The 24,149-nt window shown below is 43.5% G+C and overlaps 1 protein-coding gene across 9 annotated transcripts in view; it reads right to left on the bottom strand.

Annotated features, from left to right (window-relative positions):
* Positions 1-408: 408 nt before the first annotated feature.
* LOC137422376 (trinucleotide repeat-containing gene 6C protein) overlaps positions 409-24,149 on the bottom strand; it is a 239,821-nt gene continuing 216,080 nt past the window's right edge. For 5 of the 9 annotated variants that reach the window (XM_078770301.1, XM_068109144.2, XM_068109157.2 and 2 more), the window contains 13 exons: positions 20,227-20,342; positions 16,321-16,446; positions 15,657-15,779; positions 15,468-15,551; positions 15,129-15,303; positions 13,655-13,789; positions 13,115-13,270; positions 12,863-12,967; positions 12,390-12,491; positions 8,566-8,790; positions 8,301-8,377; positions 5,248-5,387; positions 409-1,636 (listed from right to left, as the gene is read on the bottom strand). In XM_078770301.1, coding sequence (XP_078626427.1) covers positions 1,228-1,636; positions 5,248-5,387; positions 8,301-8,377; positions 8,566-8,790; positions 12,390-12,491; positions 12,863-12,967; positions 13,115-13,270; positions 13,655-13,789; positions 15,129-15,303; positions 15,468-15,551; positions 15,657-15,779; positions 16,321-16,446; positions 20,227-20,342 — 1,973 coding nt within the window. In that variant the 3' untranslated portion in view covers positions 409-1,227. The remainder of the gene's footprint in view (positions 1,637-5,247; positions 5,388-8,300; positions 8,378-8,565; positions 8,791-12,389; positions 12,492-12,862; positions 12,968-13,114; positions 13,271-13,654; positions 13,790-15,128; positions 15,304-15,467; positions 15,552-15,656; positions 15,780-16,320; positions 16,447-20,226; positions 20,343-24,149) is intronic. The other 4 variants (XM_068109151.2, XM_068109138.2, XM_068109164.2 and 1 more) reach the window with 4 other exon arrangements.

Genomic DNA, 24,149 nt, shown 5'->3' with positions numbered 1-24,149 from the left:
TGGACGGACTCATTGCCATTTTCTTTTTCTTTTTTCCTTTGTAAAAAGTGGCCAGGAGATGAACAGTGCTATCCATTCGGAAATAAACTCACATTTTGCATGACAAGACCTGGCTACCCGCGTACGATTTTAGACTCCTTCCCACCCATCGTTCACAAAAATATCCCCCCCTCCTCCCCAATACTACCCTACTCCAACAGGTGGGGGATCTAAAAGCACTGACGTCACGTCAACCAAACAGCACCACACCAATGTCCCACGGCCCTCCCATTAGCTTATCCAATGGTTGAGTGGGACACAGTAAATGCATGCACGAGTATCAAGTCGAGTCCTTGCGCATTCACAGCTACAGTGTTAGGTAAGAACCGCCACGCGCAAAAGCGCGAGACTGTCGGTAGATGGTTGACCTGTTTTGCATAGGAGTGTAACTTGTTAAAATTAACGTGACTGGGCAGTAGATGGCTGAACGGTTTGCAACCCGCAGATGCATGACAGCACAGTTAAATAGTGTACCACAGTATTAGCACGGCACCAAAACCGGGCTTCGTTGACTCCACGACAGAGCAGTTTTTAACACATTGATACGAAAAGACAGGACCAAAAAAAATAATAACAATGAGGCAAAAATAAAAGGAGCAACTGAGGAGATAGCATGGAACAGAGAAGGGGAAAAATAAAAAATTAATGACGATTCACATCACGGCACCCGAATACTAAGGAAGTTTGTGACTGAGAAATAACGTCGGGGTTATTTATTTTTCCTCGAATCGTTCTCCTTATGTCACCCCTGGAATTGAGCAGGGGTCAAAAAAAAAAATCGAAAAAATGCTTTCGGCGTACATAAGTGTGTGCTACAAAAACAATAATAACCAACCATGTAACCTTCTGTGTGTAAACACACCTTCTGTCACTATTTTCTCCCAAGCAGCAAGTGTTTGGCAAAGAATTAGACATCAGCATCTGCCTGTGACCGTAAGCATCTGCCGACAGTGCTTTATGGGCTTGGAGATTGCCGTTGAAATAAGAAAAGAGGAAAAAAAATAATTCAGAGGAGTGAAAGGAGATAATAGGTCATGGAAAAGGGACCACAAATGAAACGCAGCTGTTGCTTGCAATTGGAAGATGCGACAAGCCACGCGTCCGCAGCATGATCTTTGCTCCGACAGAGCACTTTCCATGCTCTATGCAACATGAGCTTTCATTTCCGAAATGAGGATCGAGGACCTCTCACATGGCTTCACCGCCGAGCAAATCACCAGGCAAGAAGGAATTGAGCGGTGGAGGAGATTGTGCTAAACGGGAGCGAGCACGATCGACAGCACCCCCATCACCCCATATTGCTGAAGGAGGTGATTGGGCGCCCGGAGCTTGATTGACCGAACTCTCTACCGAGGACCAGGGAGAGATTGTTTCTTGAACACCCCAACGAGATGCAAAAACGCCACCGCCAGGAGTTGAGGGGCCTTGCCGGTTGCTCAGGCGATTGCCACTTGAGTTCTGTCTCACCGGACCAGCCGAAGGGGGAAGGCTTGAGGTCGGTGGCCAGGATGTTGCAGCACTTGCCTGCGCGAAGAAACGGTTTATGTCATCATCGCTGGCAAACTCTGCTACGATGGTGGTGTTGCCCAAAACGCACCTGCAAGTTAGAAAAAGAGGTTTAAAATAAAAAATAATAAACAAACAATTATGATAAATATATATATATATATATATATATATATATATATATATATATATATATATATATATATATATATCTATATATATATATACACAGTGGAACCTTGACTTACGAGTTTAATTCGTTCTGTGACCGAGCTCGTAACTCAATTTGCTCGTTTCTCAAATCAAATTTCCCCATTAAAATGCATTGAAATGCTATTAATCCGTTCCAGCCCGCCAAAAACCACACCAATTTTTTTTTAAATATGCAGTATATATAAAAATATCTCGCGCTTTATATTTCACCTGTATGCAGCATACAAGTTGGCAGGATGGCCTGGACTGGAGGTACGCACACTTGACTCTAAACTGTCCAGCCTGGGTTTGAATCCCGACCCAGCTATAACCTGTCATGTCGGTGTTTCACAGGCAGGGTGATTCATCAATGTGTGTACCGCTAAACTGGGCGCCCCGTTTGCGTCCCATTAGTTGTTGGATGTTAAGGATCTCACAGTGTCTTCCACAAAGAGAAGGCGAGCTATCGCCGGCACTCTGAACAAGTTGTGGCCTGGCATGCTCTTCTCCTCTGCCGTTATATACGTCCTCCTCGGCATCTTTTTCCAGAAGAGCCCTGTCTCGTCACAGTTGAAGATTTGCTGGGGGATGTATCGTTCGGCTTCTATCAGTTCGGCAAAAGTTATAATAAAATCTTCAGCTGCCTTCACATCTGCCTCACCAAGTCGACAACACGCACACCTCGCTCATGTTTTTCGACGATTGCGTGTTTTATATCCAAGCACATCATCCTCTTCTTCTTCTCAGTACTGCCCTTGGCACTCAATTACTTAGGACCCATGCTTAAAACTAAGAAATTTTCCAAAATAACCAACATGCGAAAACAAAACAGCAGCGATATACGGCAGATATGCTTGCATGGCAAGATAACCACGTGACCGGAACCCACCTGGTGGCGGCTGGCGTAAGCTCCAAAATAACCAACATGCGAAAACAAAACAGCAGCGATATACGGCAGATATGCTTGCACGGCAAGATAACCACGTGACCGGAACCCACCTGGTGGCGGCTGGCGTAAGCTCCAAAATAACCAAAATGCGAAAACAAAACAGCAGCGATATACGGCAGATATGCTTGCACGGCAAGATAACCACGTGACCGGAACCCACCTGGTGGCGGCTGGCATAAGCTCCAAAATAACCAACATGCGAAAACAAAACAGCAGCGATATACGGCAGATATGCTTGCACGGCAAGATAACCACGTGACCGGAACCCACCTGGTGGCGGGTGGCGTAAGCTCATAACTCGGATCTCGGCTCGCATCTCAAAGCAATAAACCGCCCGAGCGACGGCTCGTATCTTGGAAAACTCGTAAGTTGGTGCACTCGTAAGTCAAGGTTCCACTGTATATCTATATATATCTATATATATCTATATATATATCTATATATATATCTATATCTATACACACACACACACACACACACACACACACACACACACACACACACACACACACACACACACACACACACACACACACACACACACACACACACACACACACACACACACACACACACACACACACACACACACACACACACACACACACACACACACACAGTGCATTCAGAAAGTATTCAGACCCCTTCACTTTTTTCACATTTTGGTTATGTTGCAGCCTTATGCTGGAATCGTTTAAATTCATTTTTTCCCTCATCAATCGACACTCAATACCCCATAATGACAGAGAAAACAGGATTTTAGAAAGTTTTGCAAATTTATTAAAAAGAAAAAACTGAAATATCACATTGACATAAGTATTCATACCCTTTGCTATGACATGAAATTTAGCTCAGGTGCCTCCCATTTCTCTTGATCATCTTTGAGATGTTTCTACACCTTGATTGGAGTCCACCTGTGGTAAATTCAATTGATTGGACATGATTTGGAAAGGCACACACCTGTCTACGTAAGGTCTCAGCTGACTGCATATCAGAGCAAAAACTAAGCCATGAGGTCAAGAACTGCCTGAAGAGCTCAGACAGGATTATGTCGAGGCACAGATCTGGGGAAGCCTACAAAAATAATTTCTGCCGCATTGAAGTTTCCCAAGAGCACAGTAGCCTCCATAATTCTTAAATGGAAGAAGTTTGGAACAACCAGGACTCTTCCTAGAGCTGGCCGCCCGGCCAAACTGAGCAATCGGGCGAGAATGGCCTTGGTAAGAGGTGACCAAGAACCCGATGGTCAATCTGGCTGAGCTCCAGAGATCCTGTGTGGAGATGGGAGAAACTTCCAGAAGGACAACCATCACTGCAACACTCCACCCATCTGGGCTTTATGGCAGAGTGGTCCGTTCATGCTTGTTCGCGCCAACCCCCACTCCGATGAGCATCGATGAAACCATCCTTCATGCAAGCCTGAACCCCATTCCCATCCTTATATCCCATTTTATTTGAATTCGCTGTGAATGTTTTTTTTTTTGCTTTGCTTCCCTTTCCTTACCCTGGGTTATATGGAGGGTGTGTGTGTGTGATGTTGAGTCGGCGTTACGTATCAGTTGTGTGGCCTGTGTTATTAATGAATTGAGTCCATCATTATTTAATTGAGTCTGTCGTTATCCCTACATGATTTGCTTATTGTCTCGTTTTGCCTTCCATGGAGTAAATTTGTGTTTAATTTTGTTTGACTGACATTTTTCGGTCAAATTGCAAGCCCCCTCAGTTGCCACCAAGGTGGCAGTTTAGATCCCTTACTCCTTGCACTCATCCATAAGTTCAAGCTTCCAAAAAACGCTCAGTCTGCTTGCGGGCCTCGGCCCGGCGGGCTGGGAATAGGACTGAGGGTTACTGACATTAGTCACCCTGTAACACACGTAGTCAGGAGTCATGTTTGGGACTCATCCCCATCACCCATAACAATACTATCGGAATGCAACTTTGACCTTTAGACACCACAGGTCCTTAAGACACCTTCGTAAACATTTTGACTCTTGAGACCTATATCAAAAACAAATCACTTCACCTTTGCATCACAGTACACCTTTGTACTTCAGTGGTTCACAAGTTACCATTGGAATCGCAGACGGACAGATGCTGACTTGGACGGACGGTGACAAGGGTGCGCGTGCGCACGCACACACCCTAAAACGCTGGATGAATAATTGTGTATTTTCTCGCACACCCAACCAACATAAACATAGCATGTGGTTGAACCATCTGAGTGCTACACAGCTTAGTTACAGGTGGGTTTGCATTTGAGACAAGTGAGAATTCTCCCAAAGTGGATATCGTCAAGTGTTTCAAGATTAAATTGTCATTCTACTTTTTCTTGAACCTTGGTTGGCATAATATTATGTCCAGAGTCACACCACAAGCCACCATCTTGAACAACACCAACATTTTACAAAAAAGCTTCAAAGTATTGCAGTAAAGTACTTTCAAAAGAACATCGTTAATCACAAGTAAGATGCATAACCCAGTTCAGGTCAAAAATTGAAGGTAAAGGAAGTGGGAATAGAGGGGAAAACAGGGCAGTTATGTAAGACTACTGCATGCCTTACATGTGCAAAGACTTCTGTGCTTTGGAGGCCTCGTCACGAGATGAGTAGCACACCAGAGCCTGTCCATGAGCCAGATTCAGGTGAAATGTGATGAGTGGACCGTGCTGCATGCACAGCGTGCGCAGCGTCGATCCGTCGATCTACATTCGTGGACACACAAAACTTGCGTTGACCTCAGAGAAGATATCTGGAAATGGCCGAGGGCGGTCATTTATTTTACTTCAAAACTCAGTTTTTGACATGAAAAGCAAAAATAATTCAACCAAACATTTTCAGTGGATCATCATGAATTCCATGCATACAAAACATTTGCTTATAGCTTTTGCAATATTTGGCACCGCTCGTTGGTGTTTTTGTAATATGGACATGCATCATATGAAAGGTTACCAGCATGAAATTTGAACTTTTGAGGGATGGGGTCAGATAAATAAATGCTCATGGAAGTGAGGAGACAGAGTGAAAAGGCAATGTTTGGACAGTATGGCAGCAGGGGCAACAGGTGGACTAAAGAAGCAAAGGGAATGGAGAAAACAGTAACCTGCAAGTAAGAATGTTGCATTGGGTAGGATAAATGTGGGTTGAAGATTCACAGGAAGGAATGGGGGAGGCATGAGCTGGTGGCATGAGCTCCCCCCTCATCCTCCCCTCCCCATTCCCCCACCGCCCCCCGAACACCAGCACCCTCTCCGGCAATGTGGGAGCAACAAGTTTGGTGCTTTCGCTTGAGCAAAGGAGACGTGAATAATGTTTCGCATTTGATTCCAAAGAAACCAAGACAGAGAGACGCGACGCTGGGTCACCGGCCCAGAGGGAAGAGGAGGACTCAATTTACCTATGAACAACAGTATTGTAGGTCGACTACTTCTAATATTTCAAGGAACGACAAGGAACAATGGAGGATGCCGCTGACTTTGGAAGCCGGCTTTGCTCTCTCGAGGCTTCCACTGGTGTTCCCCAACCTTACACAGCGCAAAAATAAATCTACCGGCAATTATTTATGCGTGAATATTTTTAGTGAAAAGGTAAAATGGAGGCAGTTGTATTTCTGTGGTTGCCATTTCTATTAAGAACCACCATTTCTGTCAATAATTCAAACACTTACTTTTGCAATAATTTGAACACTATTGCCTAAAATATCAACAAGGCAGGGCAGAAGACATGACTGGATTTCAGTGCCAAAATAAAGTGAAGGTGTATCACAAGTTACTTTGCTTTCAATTTTAAAAAATAGGGGCAATACCCCTGGGCGCTCACCTGGCAGAATAAAGCATCATACCACAACTGAATAAAGGTATTTTAAACAGTATCATGATATTTTAAACCAATTTCGATGGTTGCAAGCAGACAGGAACCCATGTAGAATGATTTTCCCAAAAAAGGACTAAGTCGGACATTTTGACACACTTAGGGTCACGTGATTGACATGACCTCCGCGATTTAACCTACCCTGGCTAATGTTGTAGCCCAAATTTGGTAGCATTCTGACTGGTGGGTCTTGAGAAAAAGACTTTTTAAGGAATTTACTAAGTCCGCCATTTTGACACTTATGGTCAAGTGACCGGAACGAGCTTTGTAATCCCTGTTACCAGTCCGGAGCAGGACCTTGCTGCCAAATTTAAGCTGGACCGGCCCAGTGGTTTGGCCGGAAAAGTGAAAATAGGCGACAGATGGAGCAGGATGACAACACAACAAACAACAACAGGCATTTTAAGGCCATTTTCCCTGCAAGAGCGGGGGTTAGCCTTGCGGTCCCCATGACAATCTTCTCCATTTTGCCCTATTTTCTGCATCTCCCCTTGTTAACTAACCCCCTTGCCTGCATTTCTTCTTCAACCATCTTTAGCCAAGTCTTTCTCGGTCATCCCTGTCCTCCACTGCCTTCTACATTCATTTCCATCACTCTTCTCAACCAGTCACTTTCATCCTTCCTCAACACATAACCAAACAATCTCAAACTGTTTCTATTCACAGCATCCATCACAGGCTCTATTCCCATCATTTCGCAATTCATCATTTGTCTTCCTCTCTCTCAACGACACTCCACACATCCACTGAACCATTCACATTTCCACCCTTTCCAGCCTTCGTTGCTGCTCTACGTTCATTACCCATGTCTCGCTCCCATAAATCATAACACTTCTCACACATGCAGCATACACCTTTCCCTTCAGCTTCAACGACCCTCCCCTCCTTGTCAGCACGCCACTCAGTTCCCGAAACTTCTTCCATGTACATCTCTCTCACAACCGTTGCCGAGTCTGATCCACCTTCTCCATTCAGCATGTCTCCTAGGTAACAAAATGTTTTCACACCTTCCAGCTTCACGCCATCTCCAAGATCCAACTCAACATTTCCTCCATCTGCAGCTCCCTCTGTGCACACCTTACACTTGAATGTAGCTGCCACACTGGTTAATGACCCTCTCAAACCACTACATTTTTGATGAACCCACTCATCGCACATTGTACATTGAATGGAATTCACTCTGACACCCTTCCTGCACACAGCACACGGCCACTTCCCAGTTCTTTCCACCTCACCACATGCTTTACCACTTGCCATCACCTTCGTTTTTCCGATATTCACCTTCAGACCTTTTGTCTCCATACATTCCTTCCACTTGTTCATCTTCTCCTTCAGTCCATCCATACCAGATCATCTGCATACAACAACTCCCACGGTAAACCCTCCTTTACGTTCCGAGCCAGCACCTCCATCACAGCCACAAATAGTCGTGGACTTAGTACCGACCCCTGATGCACTCCCACCTTCACCTCAAACTCACCACTGTTCCCGTCCTTCGTAGTTCTGTTCTCGCAGGATGACAATACCTTTTCTAGAATTCCAATTCCAGAAAAGCTGAAAATGGACATCTTCAAGTGCATGACAAAAACGAAGCTCCGTGTCACACTGTCACACGCTCCCAAAACAGAGCTCCCTTTTGTCACAACAGTCTTAATTTTCAGAACAGGCTCAAATAGGAAAGTAGCAACACAGATAACACAAGCCTAATCCAATAATCAATCGTGAGAACCGACTAACATCTTACTGACCTGTGGTGTGAGGTTTCGAAGCACCAGCCAGGTGCTCGTTCTCCCTGAGTTTCCAGAGTCAATGCTCCAGGTGGAAGCTGGGACATGAAAAAAAAAAAAAAAAAAACCACCAGATAAACTCGGACAAGTTTATCAATACTTGCAGAACAAGCTTGTTCTGTGCACGTCTAAAATTAAAATGTACTATACATCTTACCCCAAGATAATAAAGTTGTGAGACATAAGATGCAAGAGAAAAACAACAGGGCAGTTAAACTGCCCACACCTTGTGGGAAGTGCCCAGAGTCGCTTCCTTCCCAACGTCCACCCATCAGCCCTCCGGCCCCCCAAGTTGAGGACTTTGGACCTGCGAGACCAGGAGGCGGCCGAGGATGTGCCTGAGGAAGCTTGTTCTGTTGCCCAAAGTGTGGCTTGGACCAGAGATCACGCGAGACTGGTGAAGAAGGCCGCACTTCCTTTGCCCACATGGGTTTTCCATCAATTGGTTTGCCTGATGACGGAATTGGATGACGAGTAAAATCATGAGAACGAAAATAGGTTGAAATCCTGTGTACAACAGAGTAAGCGCAATTCGAAATGAAGGGGAAGGAAAAAAAAAAAAAAAAAAAAGTTGCAACGATTGTTATAAACTCAAGATGGCATGAACTTTCACACCATGAAGAAGGTCCAAGTTACCAATACCCCATTGATAATGCACATGGCATCCCATTGAAGGGTGCAGTGCAACTTTCAAAACCTAATCCACCATGGAATACCCAGTGTGAATGCACAGAAACCACAAGCAATGAGGGAGTTAGGGGGAACGGTGGGAGGGAAGCCATCAGAGAAAGGCATCAGAGTGCCTCTGCACAATGAAAGAGTTGAAGAATATTCTGAACTCACCCAAAAGGCTGATAGCTTACCAACACTGCAAACTCCCTTGGCCACATGGACCAGAGCAAGGTCTGAACGTTCTTAGACAGGTGTGTTCTACCCAAACCACCGAGCATCGCTGCTAGTGAGTGGACTTTGAACCTTGCGGGATTATCTAATGTGAGCATGTCAGACTTGGTGATATTTTTAATGGACATCTTCTATCAGATAGCTGGTGCTTTCATGTTTCATCGGTCATATCTGGGGCTTGTCAATGCACAGGGTAAGTTTAAAATGATGATATTTACTCCTAATCATGTTTCAGAGGGGAGGGGGGGAGGGGAGGGGATGGAGGGGAGAACTGAATGGGCAATTATAAATATATTTTTGTTTGGTTCCAAGGACAGAGGAGAAATAATAATACTAGATTTTTGCATCTATTGGTAAAAGGAGAAGCGTATGTGTGCATGTATGAGTTTTATATCCATGGCAGACACGAGCTTGTACGAACAGGAAATGGTATGAACCTGACACCTCATCAACGGATATTTCTCATAATTTTTGCATTTCCGTGAGTGCGATTTGCTTCGAGGAACAGAACAGTTAAGGTTAACCACTGTGAAATTGCCACTCATGTAAGTAAATGCTGAAACATATGTTTAAAAGACAATTTGAATCACACATTTTGTACTAGCAAAGGCAGGTTAAAGGTGAACAGAACAGAACAGAACAGACAGACAGACAGACAGACAGACAGACAGACAGACAGACAGACACACACACACACACACACACACACACACACACACACACACACACACACACACACACACACACACACACACACACGGGTCGTTTTGAAAGTCCTGCATTATCACATTGCAAGACATCAATACCCACCAACACGAATAAGTGGTCAGATAAGTATTAAAAAACTGTTGTATTCCAAGTTTTATAAATACTGACATATGCACAAGTATATTTTGTTCACAGCATTTGCATTTTTAATAGACAGGAAAACAAACACAACATCATGACAACACCGAAGCTTTTCGCGCTGTACTCTTGAAGGCGATTCACAGCAAAGAGACCGGAAGATGAGAACGCGTGCATTTATAAGCATGTCTAAGTAACCGCGACACCGATTGGTTCTTCAGTCATGACGTCATTGGTGTTCTGAACGCCCATTGGTTTACTCGGTCACCACTGTCCCGGGCCCCGATTGGTTGGAGCGGAGTTGTCAGTGATGACGCACCATTTGCATCATTACCTTGGGCAACAGTCGGGGAAATACCTTTAATCTATTTAATGGATAAAGGTTGCTTCTGTTTACGTATGTTACGTATGTTGGAAGCAACCTTCATCCATTCCACGGACCTCAGATTGTGTCGTCAAAAGGAATTTGTACATTCTCTCACTCTCCTCCAACACGGAAAGATTAAAGGTATTTTCCCGACCACTGTCCAAGGTAATGATGCAAATGGTGTGTCATCGCTGACAACTCTGCTCCAGCCAACCGGAGCCTGGGACAGTGGTGACTGGGTCAACCAATGGGCGTTCATAGCACCAATGACGTCATGACTGAAGAACCAATCGGTGTTGCGGTTACTTAGACATGCTTATAAATGCATGTTCTCATGTCTTCCGGTCTCTTTGCTGTGAATGGATTTGAAAAGTACAGCACGAAATGCTTTGATGTTATTGTCATTATGTCGTGTTTATTTTCCTGTATATTAAAGTTCGATGGTACCAAACGTCTTTTATTTTCATTTTTGAAAAGTTGCAAATGATTAAACATAAACAATAACCTTTGAGAACCGGGACCAAACTGCTCAGCCATCATGGTGGGCTGTCTGATACGACATCTAGCTTTACAATTACACACCATCTGCTAATTTCAAGGAAGAATGTCATTAATCCGATAAAATGCACATTCTCAAAATGTTACATCAGCTGTGCGCAAAGAAAACGACCAGAAGCTCGTGTGGCCCACAATTTCACCAATGAACAGGGTAATACTTTGTAATAATGAAGTCTCTAAATTCCACAGTACATGGAGGACGATTCCACAAAGAGGACGTGTCCATCGATTTGAGTTTCATTGAAGGAAATATTGTATCCTCACAAGCGATGGTTATATAACCGACTAAAGGCAGCTCTTGACCAAGGACATGTCCTTTCACACAGCAGTGTCCAATGCACAAAACCATTATTTTCAGATGACATTCTCCAACATCTGCACCAGGTTTCTTCAAAATGGACATCTCAATATTCATGCGCTTTAAGAATCTTCAAATAAAACGACAACTATTATTTTGTGAACATGCACAACAAATGAGGCAGTACAATGAAAATATCAGCTTGAAGCCTCTTCAAACCTCAAATGACAACTTAAGGTTTCGCAGTAAGTTCCAATAAGGTTTGTCATTTCCATTTGATTGGCAAAATACATTTTTGTTACACTCTTCAACACAAACGCAACTACATCGAAGTCGACGGCACGCCATCGCAAATCCCCACGCTTTCCACCAAAAGCAAAAGGTGGCAAAAGGTTCCACCAGGAATGACCCAATATCAAATTTTGAGTCAAAAAAATTATTTTGTTTTGACACCTGGGATCCTAAGTCCAGACTCCTTTGGGCATGAACCGAGTGTCAAATCCACCAAATCGTTACATATTTCATGCGTCCCCCATGGTTGATTGCAAATACAAAGTTTCATTTTAAAATGTTTTTAAAAAGTACCCGTAAATGCATATATTTGGCATTTGACCTATTGACCCTGCCCTAGGGGTTGGGGCCAAAAATGATACTGCTCTTACACCTTGCCATTTGATGATCATAACCACCAATTTTGATGAATTTCTGCACAACCATTTAGGAGATAGTGTGACAAAGACAGACAGACGGAGGAGATTACAATATCAAACTTGAGCAAAGTTGATGACACGCCATCGCAAATCCTTACGCTTTTCCACCTAAAGCAAAGTTGAAAAATGACAAAAGGTTCCACCAAGAATGACCCACTATTAAAGTTACACTCGCATAGACTTGGAAGCATGAGGTAGACACAGGAAAACGAGTACATCGAATGTTTCCAGCGATATGGTTTGACAAACTTGAAGCAGGGTGGCCAACTGTCCATGCTCAAGGATAGCGGAACTCCCATCAATGGAATGAAATGAAACCTGACCTTAGCCAGAGGACGCTGGCTAATGGATGCGAAGGCAGACAGTACCTGGCAAAGAGTATCCATTGTGCTGCCCACTGTTGAAGGCACTGAATGACCAGGCACTGGAGGAAGGCAGAGCAGCTGAGCCAATGGGTGGGTGAGATAAGCCTGGGGAAGAGGGACAGGATATCCTTGCTCGAGTCAAACAGCCAGGTTCAAGCCCTGGAAGGACATATTGCCCTGTTGTTCCCATCACAAAAAGATTTCCTTTGTGAGGACAAAACCCTGCACCAAAGCACCTTTGATTTGAAACAATCGGTAACAGGTAATCGTTGGCAATTTGAAGTTAATGAATTGGTGGCCCAACAACGAATGCGCTGTGTTAACCTATATGACATTATGCACGAACCTGTTGGCTCATAAAACCACTGAGGTTCGTTGTAACAACTTTTTAAAAAATGAGAGAAGCAAAATAACAAGAACAACTCCTTCAGAAAACATCGGGATGTGGGGAACACCACCAAGATACAAGAACCAACCAGCATTGCGTTCAGACAGGTGTTCTGTAGGCCCACCAGTGCCATCAGGTTCAGATTCCCCTTCCAAATACTGGAGTCCCTTCCATGGCTCTCCGGGACGGAACTCTGAAAGAAGCAGAGCCAGCACAGTGGAGAAAGTTGACAGCAATGCAAAGCCAAATGCTAAATTGTACTACAAACAATACAACTACAAACTGAGTTAATGGGTAAATATTCCCTTGTTAACCATTGCTACTGTCATTTAGTTCCCACCTGGTGGCCAAGGCAGGGGACTTCCACTGCCATTTCCATTCCGGTCAGGACAGGAAGGGTTTGGTGAAGGCCAGCTGTCAGCCAGAGGATTGCCAGCTCCTTCATCAGTAAACAGGCCATACATGCCAAAATGTCCACCATCCAGCTTTCCCCCGACTGCTCAACACGTAGAATGTCAACATATCAATAAATGAAGGGTAAAATCCATCAAACATGCCATGCAGGAAAGAAAACGTGAAGCACAGATTATTCAGTCAAAAAGCCGCATGGCTTCAAACGGATCTCATGCCCACTGCACATAATTTGTGCAATTTGAATCATTCTTGAGAAAAATCTCTGATAGAGAAACATGCAATGAAGAAACAAACTATGGACACACGTGCCATCCTATCCAAAGATGGCCCAAGCAGTCTGCAACACCATTTAACCTCCAAATACCATCACACATAACAGAACAGAACACTGACCACAGACTACCAAGTCACTTTCAACATGGATCCAACATGAAGAGGGGTCAGAGGTGAAGGTACAAAAGCATACCATGCTTGCTCTGCTCCAGAAGTCCTGAAAGACCTTCCACACTTGGGCTGAGACTCCACTGTGGCAGGCGGGACTGAACCTTGTCCTTGTGGCTGAGCCCAGTCGACTCATTGAAACCAACTCCATCCCCCGATCCTTGGGCGACACCCACACACAAAGCATAATGTGCCTTAGTGCTCACACTCATGGCTTTTCTGGAGGCTCCACAATGCTGCTTCCGTTGAATATTGAATGGAATTTTAAAGCCCGAGCCAAAAGCAAACAAGACCAAAATTTTTTATAAACCGTCTTGCTCCTCGTTTACATAAATTACCGCGCCAATGTTCTGGAAAACCCTCTTCCCTTTAACAAACAAACCCCACAGTGTCGTACAGTGCCCCTCGTCCATTTGCTCGGCAGACAACAGCTGTCTCTGTCGATCTAGAAATGATGAGGTCATGGTCTGATAAATAGAACATTTCCTTAAATCCTGGAAAAGCCCCCAGACTCACCCTATCACTCCAGAAAGATCGTCAAACTAACCCACCTATATATTTTTCCTTGGTCATCCACTGGAATAGGTTTGGGGTCTCTTCAAATTATCGGCCTCAACATCTTCCATTACCTTCCCTGGGCAGACCCCAGACTGGACATCCTCCATCAATCAATGTCTTTCCTTGAAAAAGCAGTTACTCTGTCTACAAGGCCTTTATCTGTAGATAATATGGTACTGCTCTCCACTATGGGCTGGAACCCCAGCATTAAATCTCTCCTGGATTCCATGGAATCCAAAGCTCTCAATTAATGGAATCTGCTGTAATGAGGCTGAAGCTCAGTGACTGTTGCTCTCACATCACAGGCAAATCGATAGTCTCCCTTTCTACCGTCTATTCTCCAACATTGCTCCCCTTTGCTCTCTGTCCTCTGACGCACCCTATCACCTCCATGGTGTACATGCAGGTTCTTCCACCAGCTCGACCTTGCTCTTCCATGAGCCTTGAAACTACAAAAAAAAAAAAACAGTAGAAATGTGCAGCAACAGAGATCATTGCACATTGTAGAGAACATTCAAGCTTGAATCTGTTTTTGGTGGAGAATCTCGCCTATTCGAAACTATCCTGACATTCCATTGAGAAGCTGCAAAAAATTGACAAAATGGGTAATGTGAACACACAACCAGGTATGGTAGGATACGCAACACGATTTTAAAATACCAACTTCTTTCTAACGTTTCTCTCCTGGATTTTACTCGTGTGTTTTATACCTCTCCCACCCTTCCCCCTCCCATGCCTCCTCCCCCCCACAGATCTCCCGATGTCCCTGTCCTCTACTGTTGTACTTGTGTGCTTCCCTCTCTCTCTCCCCATTGTGTCTCCTGCACCATTTATTATATGTTTTATGTGTCCGTTTTTTTTTTGTGATGTATTCGAGCTAGCTATCTCTTACACGATCCTCGATCTTCGATACAAAAAAAACAAAAAAAAAAACAACTCACCGATTGGATAGCCTGAATAAAGGCCACCACAAGGCAGTTCCTTAGACTGCAAGTCTGTGAGATTGGTGGGTGGAACAGAACCATGGCTGTGTGGCCCACCTCCATGATGCTGCTTACTTTGCGGGAATGATGAAAATCGTTGCTGCTGCATCTGCTGAATGTTCAAGTTGCGTGCCTGTGAAACGTGTGGACCAGGGGATGTTCGAGCCATTAAAAAAAAAAAAAAGGCATAAAGTTATTTTTAATGCAGAAATATATTTGATGGTGGTTTCAATGCCAAATCAAGCAGTACAGTATTGGCCGGTATTGGTAACATTTACCTGAAGCCAGCTCACTCACCTGTTCATGCTGGTGCCGGAGAGAGGCATTCCGCTGCTGAGAATACTGCTGTTGTTGTTGTTGCAACAAAATTCGCTGCTGAGCCTGATAGAAAAGGGTCAAAGGTAATCACTTTCAAGATGCATCTCATCACAAAATAAATTCTCAACCCAAGGAACCCCCCTCGCACAGAGTACACGAGTGCCGCACCAGCTGCAGCTGGGCCAGCTGGCTGAACACCATTTGTGGAGAAGTAATGGGTGGCTGTAACAGCAGTGGATTCAGGCTCCCAGTTTTGGCAGCATACTGCAGCAGCTGGGCTGGTGCCATCTGCTGGAAGGTACAACAGCATCCATTTTCGAAAATGAAAAAAATAAAAAGTGCAAGAAAGCATTTAACAGCATGAAACGATTCGGATCTTTGAGCTCAAACTTCCGGTGAGACTAGCTCGACTCATCAGAATTATTGATCAACAAAGTTTGTGTGGGTGATGAACTTTTTTGTAGTAGGTACTGTGTCAAACAGCTCAGAAGATGCAATCAAAATAGCTCAGAATTCTCAGCAGAGTACAGACCATCATAAGCACACAAATCATCAAGTGCGAAGCATACAAATTGTCAGCTGGATTAAAACCCATTGACAGAAGCAAATAGTCTCGGCAAAGCATTTCAACTAGTCTCAGAATAAAAATGGGTACCAGAAAATGCACAAACTGCTAAAACAATGAATTTAAGCATCACTGCAACAGGCTTTTTAAATCCCGTAAAAACGAAAAACGAAAAAAAAACAAAAAACTGCCGTCTAGTTCGTACACAATTGACCTTGTATGTGACACAAACAACCGTGGATGAAATCCATGTGGTGCTCGAGGTACCTGTGGAGATAAAAAAGGCAGCTGGCCACGCAGAGCTGAAGGAGAAAGACCAAAGTACATCCCAGGGGGTGCTGTGCGCTGCTGTTGCTGCTGCATGCCATGTGAGAAGCCCCCAGGATTATTATTCTGTGGGCAGAGGACAAATCAGGGGGGTTTGAGTGGTTAAACTTGTGGTCTCTTCCTTGGGGTGATGGTTGAACATCCATCATGCCCAAACTACTCCAAGATGTTGTTATTCAATAAATTTTTTCACATCGATAGATTACAGCGTTTCAAAAAAGTGGACTATTTGAGCATCCTGATATTCTGTTGTTTGTAATGCTATATTCTTCTCTCTTGCAGGTTATGGTAGTGGTGGGGGTACCCCATTTTTAACAATTAGTTAGGAGCCTACGTCAGCTATGGCATTCACAGTGGAACAAAAAGTGAAAATCGTTACTTTGTGGTTCAAGACGAGATCCTACATGCAGGCACATCAACAGTACTGTCAGTATTACAATGTTCAAACTGGTAATGGACCTTCCAATGGGAGCATTCAGCGGTTTGTGGAGCACTTAGAAGCACATGGAAGTGTGAAAAACCTAAATAAAGGCAACAGTGATCTGGGACCATTGATCTTGTGAGAGATTCTGCTATCGAAAGTCCTAAGAAATCCCACCGTCGGTGTTCCCGGGAACTGGCGATCTCAGAGCCTCCTCTGTGTGGCGCATTCTTACTTCTGAACTCGAGCTCTACCCCTACATCATATCTGTAAGGCATAAACCAACTCTGAATGACATGGCAAGATAAGTAACAATGTGTGATTGGTTCAGTGACCGAATGGAAAGGTACCCAAATTGGATCAACTACTTGTGGTTCAGTGATGAAGCAGACGTCCATTTGCATAGGGATATCGACAATCACAACATCTTCTGGGGTGCTCAGCCTCCTGAGTGTTGGAGATGTCTCTCAGGGGCCCCAAGCCCACTTGTGAATTGAATGCCAGACTGGTTAAGCTGGGACCGCATTGGTTTGAAGACGCCAATGGTAAGACGGTGACAGTCAACGGCCAGTGGTACCGTGAGGTCTTACACCGATTCCACGCTGATCTCGCTCAACTACAGTCTTCAAACCAACTCAGAGTTGTTGATAGGGTTAGGGTTAGGTTGTTAGGTCGAACCCTGGCTGTCCTGAAGGAAAATGTGGAGGACTACCGTTGGGCTACTCCCAGGGGTGGAAAATATCGTTATTTTATGCTCCAACAACTTGGTTTCCGAGATATCGGCCAAAATGTGTTTTAAACATAATGATGTTGACAGGCAAACTTTCAAGTCCATACACTTAGGAAATCTGTTGGTTTTACGTCACGAGTTCAAATTAGGAAGCTGTTGGAAGTTGAACGGAGAACATTTTGGCACCAACGGGAAGTCGATACCACTTCTGGTTCCGGAGCTATCACCAATTTTTTTTTTGAATTTTTGCAGTGTCACATCATAACGTGTAATGCAAGCTTTCCACCCACCCACGTCTTTTGTACCTCTTACTCCAGTTTGTGGAACTGCCTTCCTCAGGTTGTTCGTAGAACTCTTCTCTCCAGGGTTTCAAACAGGTGGTGCATTACCATATCCTGTCATCTCCTATCCCAACCCGCAATCTTTTCTAACCTCATAAACCAACACAACCCACTTACTTGCAGGTTACCGTGTTTCCTCTCTTCTCGTTCTTTCACCCTTGCTCGTGTCAGAATGCATCCCCACTGCTAGTTTATTGTCTTTTTACCCTGTGTCCCCTCCCCTCATACTTCCATGTGTCACCATCTTGCAAAGGTAACAAATGGAGCAATTTCATCAAAGTCAAAGGATTGGTGGTAATAAGTGGTGCGTCTTCAACAACTATCTGACTGCGATAATTCATTGAACGCCGATTGTACAACACTAAGGTTGTGGCTTCTCAATTACTATAAGATCTTACGATAAGATTACTCTCTGCTCACCTTCACTCCTTCATTCCTCTTTTCTCCCGCCTCTGGAACAAACTCCCTCACTCTCTTCAATCCCACTCCACCCTCCAGGTCTTTAAAACAGCTGTTCACCACCATCTCTTATCTGCACCCATCCAAAACCTTGATCATTTCTACCCCCGCTAATTTCACCCCAAATCCACTTTTTTGAAATACCAACTTCTGTCCTGGAAGTCCTTGGTGTCCTTGGTGTCCTTGTGTTTTAAACTTCTCCCACCCCCCCACCCCCCTTCCCATGCCTCCTCCCCCCAAGCCCTCTCCCTCCCACACATCTCCCTGCTCGCAAATGTTGTGTTTGTGTGCTTCCCCTTCTCTCCCCATCTTGTCTTCCGCTTCCTCTTTTTATATATTTTGTTTGTCTGGTTGATTTGTTTGTGAAATAAATGTTAGCTCTTTCATGAGCCTCGATTCAGTACACAAAAAAAAAAGAAAAAAAAAGATGACGTGTAGCAAGATTAAGTCCGCAAACATCTTGTTGAGCACAAATCGGTATTAGACAGCTCTTGCTCCGTAATTGTGGAAGTAGTGTAATAATAGCAACAATTTAAGAAAACTAGAGCAATGTGAATGTGTCGCCAATATGCCTCTGAATCGTCCCACAATGAGTAGATGCCCTCGTTCACTGTCCTAAAAATAAACAAGGTTGATTTAAATCCCTTCAGCTGTTTTCAAGTGTCACATTTTCACTAGCCATGACACGTTTCACATTGATCGGTGAAGCTGCCACACCACGTGACATGTGACCTTTAAAAAAAATGTACACTCTGCATATGTATGGAAAGTGGATCACGTTTGTGAAGTTTCGTGCTGATCAGATAAGGTTCGTTTATCTATCCAAGATGGCTGCCAAACCACGTGACCGATGACATCATTTTCAAACTATATGCAACAATGGTATTAGATGATATTTGTAAAATTTTGCATCGATAGGGTAAGCGGTTTCAGAGATATAATTATTTAACATTTTCCTTCAATCCAATATGGCTGCCACATCATGCGACCAATGATGTTTTCATTATCATCTTTAAATAGCCATGCCAAGTCAATGATGCACGTAAAGTTCCAAGTCAATCAATTTGGTGGTTTGGGAGGAGATGTGTTTTTTTTAAGTTTTAGGTTCAATCCAACATGGCTGCCAAACCATGTGACCGATGAATGAATGAATTTAGTATTTCAATACAAATGGGTCACAGATCATGCACATGCAATTTCTGATTTTTAGAATAAGGAATTCGATTAAAACATTTTCGGCTGGCATACCACTTCACCTATGGTTTCATCATCATGCTTTTGTTCCCCATTGAGAGTACTTGACAATGTGCCAAGTTTAAAATTTTCCCATTTAGCGGTTTCTGACAATTTTTTTATTATTTGCGTTTAATCCAAGATGGCTGCCATACCACGTGACCGATGACGTCACAATTACCATAAAAACATTCTGCATGGGTGTCACTCCTACCCTGAAAGTTTAGTCTCAATCAGACATGTGGTTGCTGAGAAAAACAAGGTTTAGCCCGTGCAGACGGACGGACATACAACCCGAAAACATAATGCATCCGGCGGAGGCATAAAAAGGAAGTGAAAATATCGAGAGCAGAGTACGTAGTTGTGACTGGAGGCACAAGTCACCAAGTGCAGAATAAGAAGAGCGAATGCAGGGAATTCTCAACCACTCAATGCTCAATCCACCACAAAATCAGAAAACAAAGTGCAGCGTTTTACAGAAGGGATATTCATCGACAGTGGCAAGGAAAACATTGAATAGAGTGCGTCCCAAAATAACTGGGCGGAAAGTCATGGACACAACCTAATATGAAGATGAATTGGGGTACAAGGTCAAAATATACGGCTTGTTCATTGATCCAAAAGCCTGAGTGGGAAGAGAGAAATTGCACCATGAGTCACACCTTCTCCAGGAAATGAGCACGATCGAGAGAAGCATCACGGCCTCTGCTACCCCAAGCCAAGCCGTTGAGGTCACCCGACAGATTTCGCCGATCCTGATCAGCCTTTTGCAAGGCCCCTGCCATGGAAAGAAGGTGAAACCATAGGGGTTATATAAACAATGGACCGATTTACTAATGAAGGAATGATTTGGGGAATTTCAATTGTCCAGTGCACAAACAAAAATCATGTCAATTGTCAATGGCATCAAAGTTGCTTACCTCTTTATAAGTTACTTTCACACTCGATTCTAAGCTATCCAGCCAGGGTGTGAATCTCGACCCAGCTATAAACTGTCATCCCTGTGTTTCACAGGCAGGGTGATTCATCAATGCACCCCAGGACCAGGTGGACGATAAATGGGCATTAAAGATCCCATGGTGTCCTTAAAGAGTAGTAGATACATCTTTGGCACCCTGAACAAATGACAAATTTCTGCTCTAACCAGCAGGGGGCACTGCATCAGTGGCACAGCCACAACCTAGCAATGATGCAAGCCAGCAGCCAAAGGCTGCACACAAAATCGATAAATAAGCCTATTTTACATTACTGCCTGTACACAATTCTTTGATAACAGTTGAAAATCTCTATTTATTACAAATTTGGATATACAATGGTCCCTGGTGGTCTTTCCTGACGTGACAGCAATGTATCCAAGCAAAAGTGTCCAAACAAGGCAGGTGCTCTTTCATCACGGGGCAGGGAAATCGTTTTATTGACTTACCCAACGCCCATTTGCCTTGTGCCTTCATAGTATTCGTAAATGCGTACAAAAACAAATGGCTCCATATCAAAAAAAAAACAAAAAAAAAAAAAAAACTATGAAAGACAAATACAAAACAAGAACGGCACTAAGTAGAGAGCATAACCTCCACCTGGTTGGCCATTTGTTCAATGATGAAAAATCACTGAAAATTTGACTAGCTGGATCCGGATCCGGATCATCACCAAAATTGAAAACATTATTCCTCGTCTCACACACAACCTGTCCAACAAGTTTCGTCCAAATCCATCCATAACTTTTTGAGATATCCTGCTATGTATCGTTTTTGGCCCTATCTCCCAATGGTGAAGAATCGCTTAAAAAATTGTAGTAGCCGGATCCGAATCCGGATCTTCACCAAAATCTAATCATTTCGTCCTTGTCGCATACGCTACATCTCTGCCAAATCTCGACGGAATCCGACCACAACTTTTTGAGAGATTTTGTTCACAAACAAACAAACAAACAAACAAATGAAAAATCGGTCAGAGACCGAGGACTTGCCGGAATTTACTTTTTCATTGGGGATTTAGGACAAATATGGCGGCCGAACCACGTGACCGATGACGTCATCATTAACATATTTTATTCCCCATGGACATTTCTTTCCAATGAGCCATGTCTCAATTTTTTCTATTCAGCACTTTTGGAGATGCGAATTTTTTCGGTTTTTCCAAGATGGCGGCCGAACCACGTGACCTATGACATCATCATTAACATATTTTATTTCCCATGGACATTTCTTTCCAATGAGCCATGTCTCAATTTTTTCTGTTCAGCACTTTCGGAGATATAGAGGTGCAAAGCTTTTCCAAGATGGCGGCCGAACCACGTGACCGATGACATCATCATTAACATTTTTTATTCCACATGGAGAGTTCTTTACAATGAGCCATGTCTCAATTTTTTCTATTCAGTACTTTCAGAGATATGGAGGTGCAAAGTTTTGCCGTTTTTCCAAGATGGCGGCCAAACCACGTGACCGATGACGTCATCATTAACATATTTTATTCCCCATGGAGAGTTCTTCACAATGAGCCATGTCTCAATTTTTTCTATTCAGCACTTTTGGAGATATGGAGGCGCAAAATTTTTCGGTTTTTCCAAGATGGCGGCCGAACCACGTGACCTATGACGTCAACATTAACATTTTATTCCCCATGGAGAGTTCTTTACAATGAGCCGTCAATTTTTTCTGTTCAGCACTTTCAGAGATATGGAGGTGCAAAGTTTTTCGGTTTTTCCAAGATGGCGGCCGAACCACGTGACCGATGACGTCATCAATTGGGCACAGTCTATTCCAGGTCAAGACAAATACGTGTGCAAAGTTTGGCGATTCTACGTGCAACGGTGTAGACGCAGTGCTGCAAACAGACAGACAAACAGACAGCCAAACAAACGAACAGATCAACATACTTGCCGGAATCTTTTCCGGCAAGTAACAAGCAAGAAGACATCATGCAGAGCACAAAACTGGCAAAATCCACACCCTCCCCTGCCACCCCCAAAAAGGATGCCATTAATCCATTAAATTGTCCATTTCATTCAGATTAAAATTGACGATCTCGATCAAAGCTCGGGTTAATAGGATGAAATGCGACAGATTTTCAGATGAAAATTGATTATTTTAGAAGTTTCACATCGATTTGACCTTTGACCTTTTGACCTCAAAAATAGTTTGTTTTCCAATTTAGTGACTCAATATACAAATGCTGTTCACTTTTCAAGTTAATCGGATTTAAAATGGCGATTTTAGAAATTTGACCTCCAGATGACCTTTGACCTCAAAATCAATAGGCTTCTCAATTGGGACGACCTCTACAACTTGAAGTTTTGTGACGATCGGTTTAGAATTGTGACCTGTAGGCGGGTGACAGACAGACAGAATAACAAACGCAACCGACCAATATACTTGAAAAATCTTCGATTTTGCAAGTAACAAACAAACGGACAGACAAACAGACAGTAGTGAAAACATAACCTCCATCCACCTTTGGTGGTGGAGGTAACTAGAACAACACTCAGTAGAGAGCAGACCTCTGCCTGGTTGGCCATATCACTCAATGGTGAAGAATCACTTAAAATTCTACGAGCTGGATATGGATCCAGATCTTCACCAAAATTGAATAGATTCTTCCTCGTCACACACACAACCTTTCCAACAAGTTTCGTCCAAATATATCCACAACTTTTTGAAATATCCTGCTATGTATAGTTTTTGGCCCTATCTCCCAATAGTGAAGAATAACTTAAAAAATTATAGTAGTCGGATCTGAATCCGGATCTTCACCAAAATCTAATAATTTCGTCCTTGTCACATATGCTACATCTCTGCCAAATTTCGTCCGAATACGTCCACATCGTTGAGATATTTTGTTCACAAACGGACAAACAGACAGACAGGGGTGAAAACATAACCTCCATCGACCTTTGGTGGTGAAGGTAATAAGAAGCTACTTTTAAAAGATTGAGGCGTTTCGGCTTTCAGTGCATCTTCACACCAAGGGTAGACTTCAAAACCATTTTCAACCTTTTACCACAACTAGTTGAAGGGCACTAAAGTACAGCGAAACCTCGCCGTCCACGTGTTCACTGTCTGTGATTTTGTGTATCTGCGCTTACCTTTTAGACAGCAATTCTCTCCCTCCGAGCAGATATTTCCACATATCCGCGGAAAATTGAACCCCTCCCATTTTAAACTCGTTCGGTTTTGATAAGTTTTTTGAAACTTTCAATTTTTGGACAACAGTATTTTCCATAGGCAACTCCACACACAACAAAACACATGATGGAAGACTGCACGGCACTGTCTTCACTAAGGCAAGAGTGAAGCAAAGACCTCATCATAAGAGACATGAGGCAACTGTGTGTAGCTCCTGTGAGATTGATCACTGCACTGTATTGTTGTACAGGTACTCCAACGAGAAAAACCTTCTTATTGATGGTAAATGTTACTTATTTGATCTAATTTTACTCAATCGTTTTTATTTTCCTCATTAAATGTCTTGATTTTTTAATTTATTAATGATTTTTGGGCTTCAATGTTGAGGCTGGAACGTATCTCATTGACTTGCATGTAAGAAACTGTTCGCAGTTTGCCATCGCGGAGATTTACAGGAATGT

The sequence above is a fragment of the Myxine glutinosa genome, chromosome 1 (genome assembly GCF_964187855.1).
Source record: "Myxine glutinosa chromosome 1, kmMyxGlut1.1, whole genome shotgun sequence".
Classification (NCBI taxonomy): Eukaryota; Metazoa; Chordata; class Myxini; order Myxiniformes; family Myxinidae; genus Myxine; species Myxine glutinosa.
The sequence above is the reverse complement of the archived record's forward strand: the minus strand, read 5'-3'. Positions and strand labels throughout refer to the sequence as shown.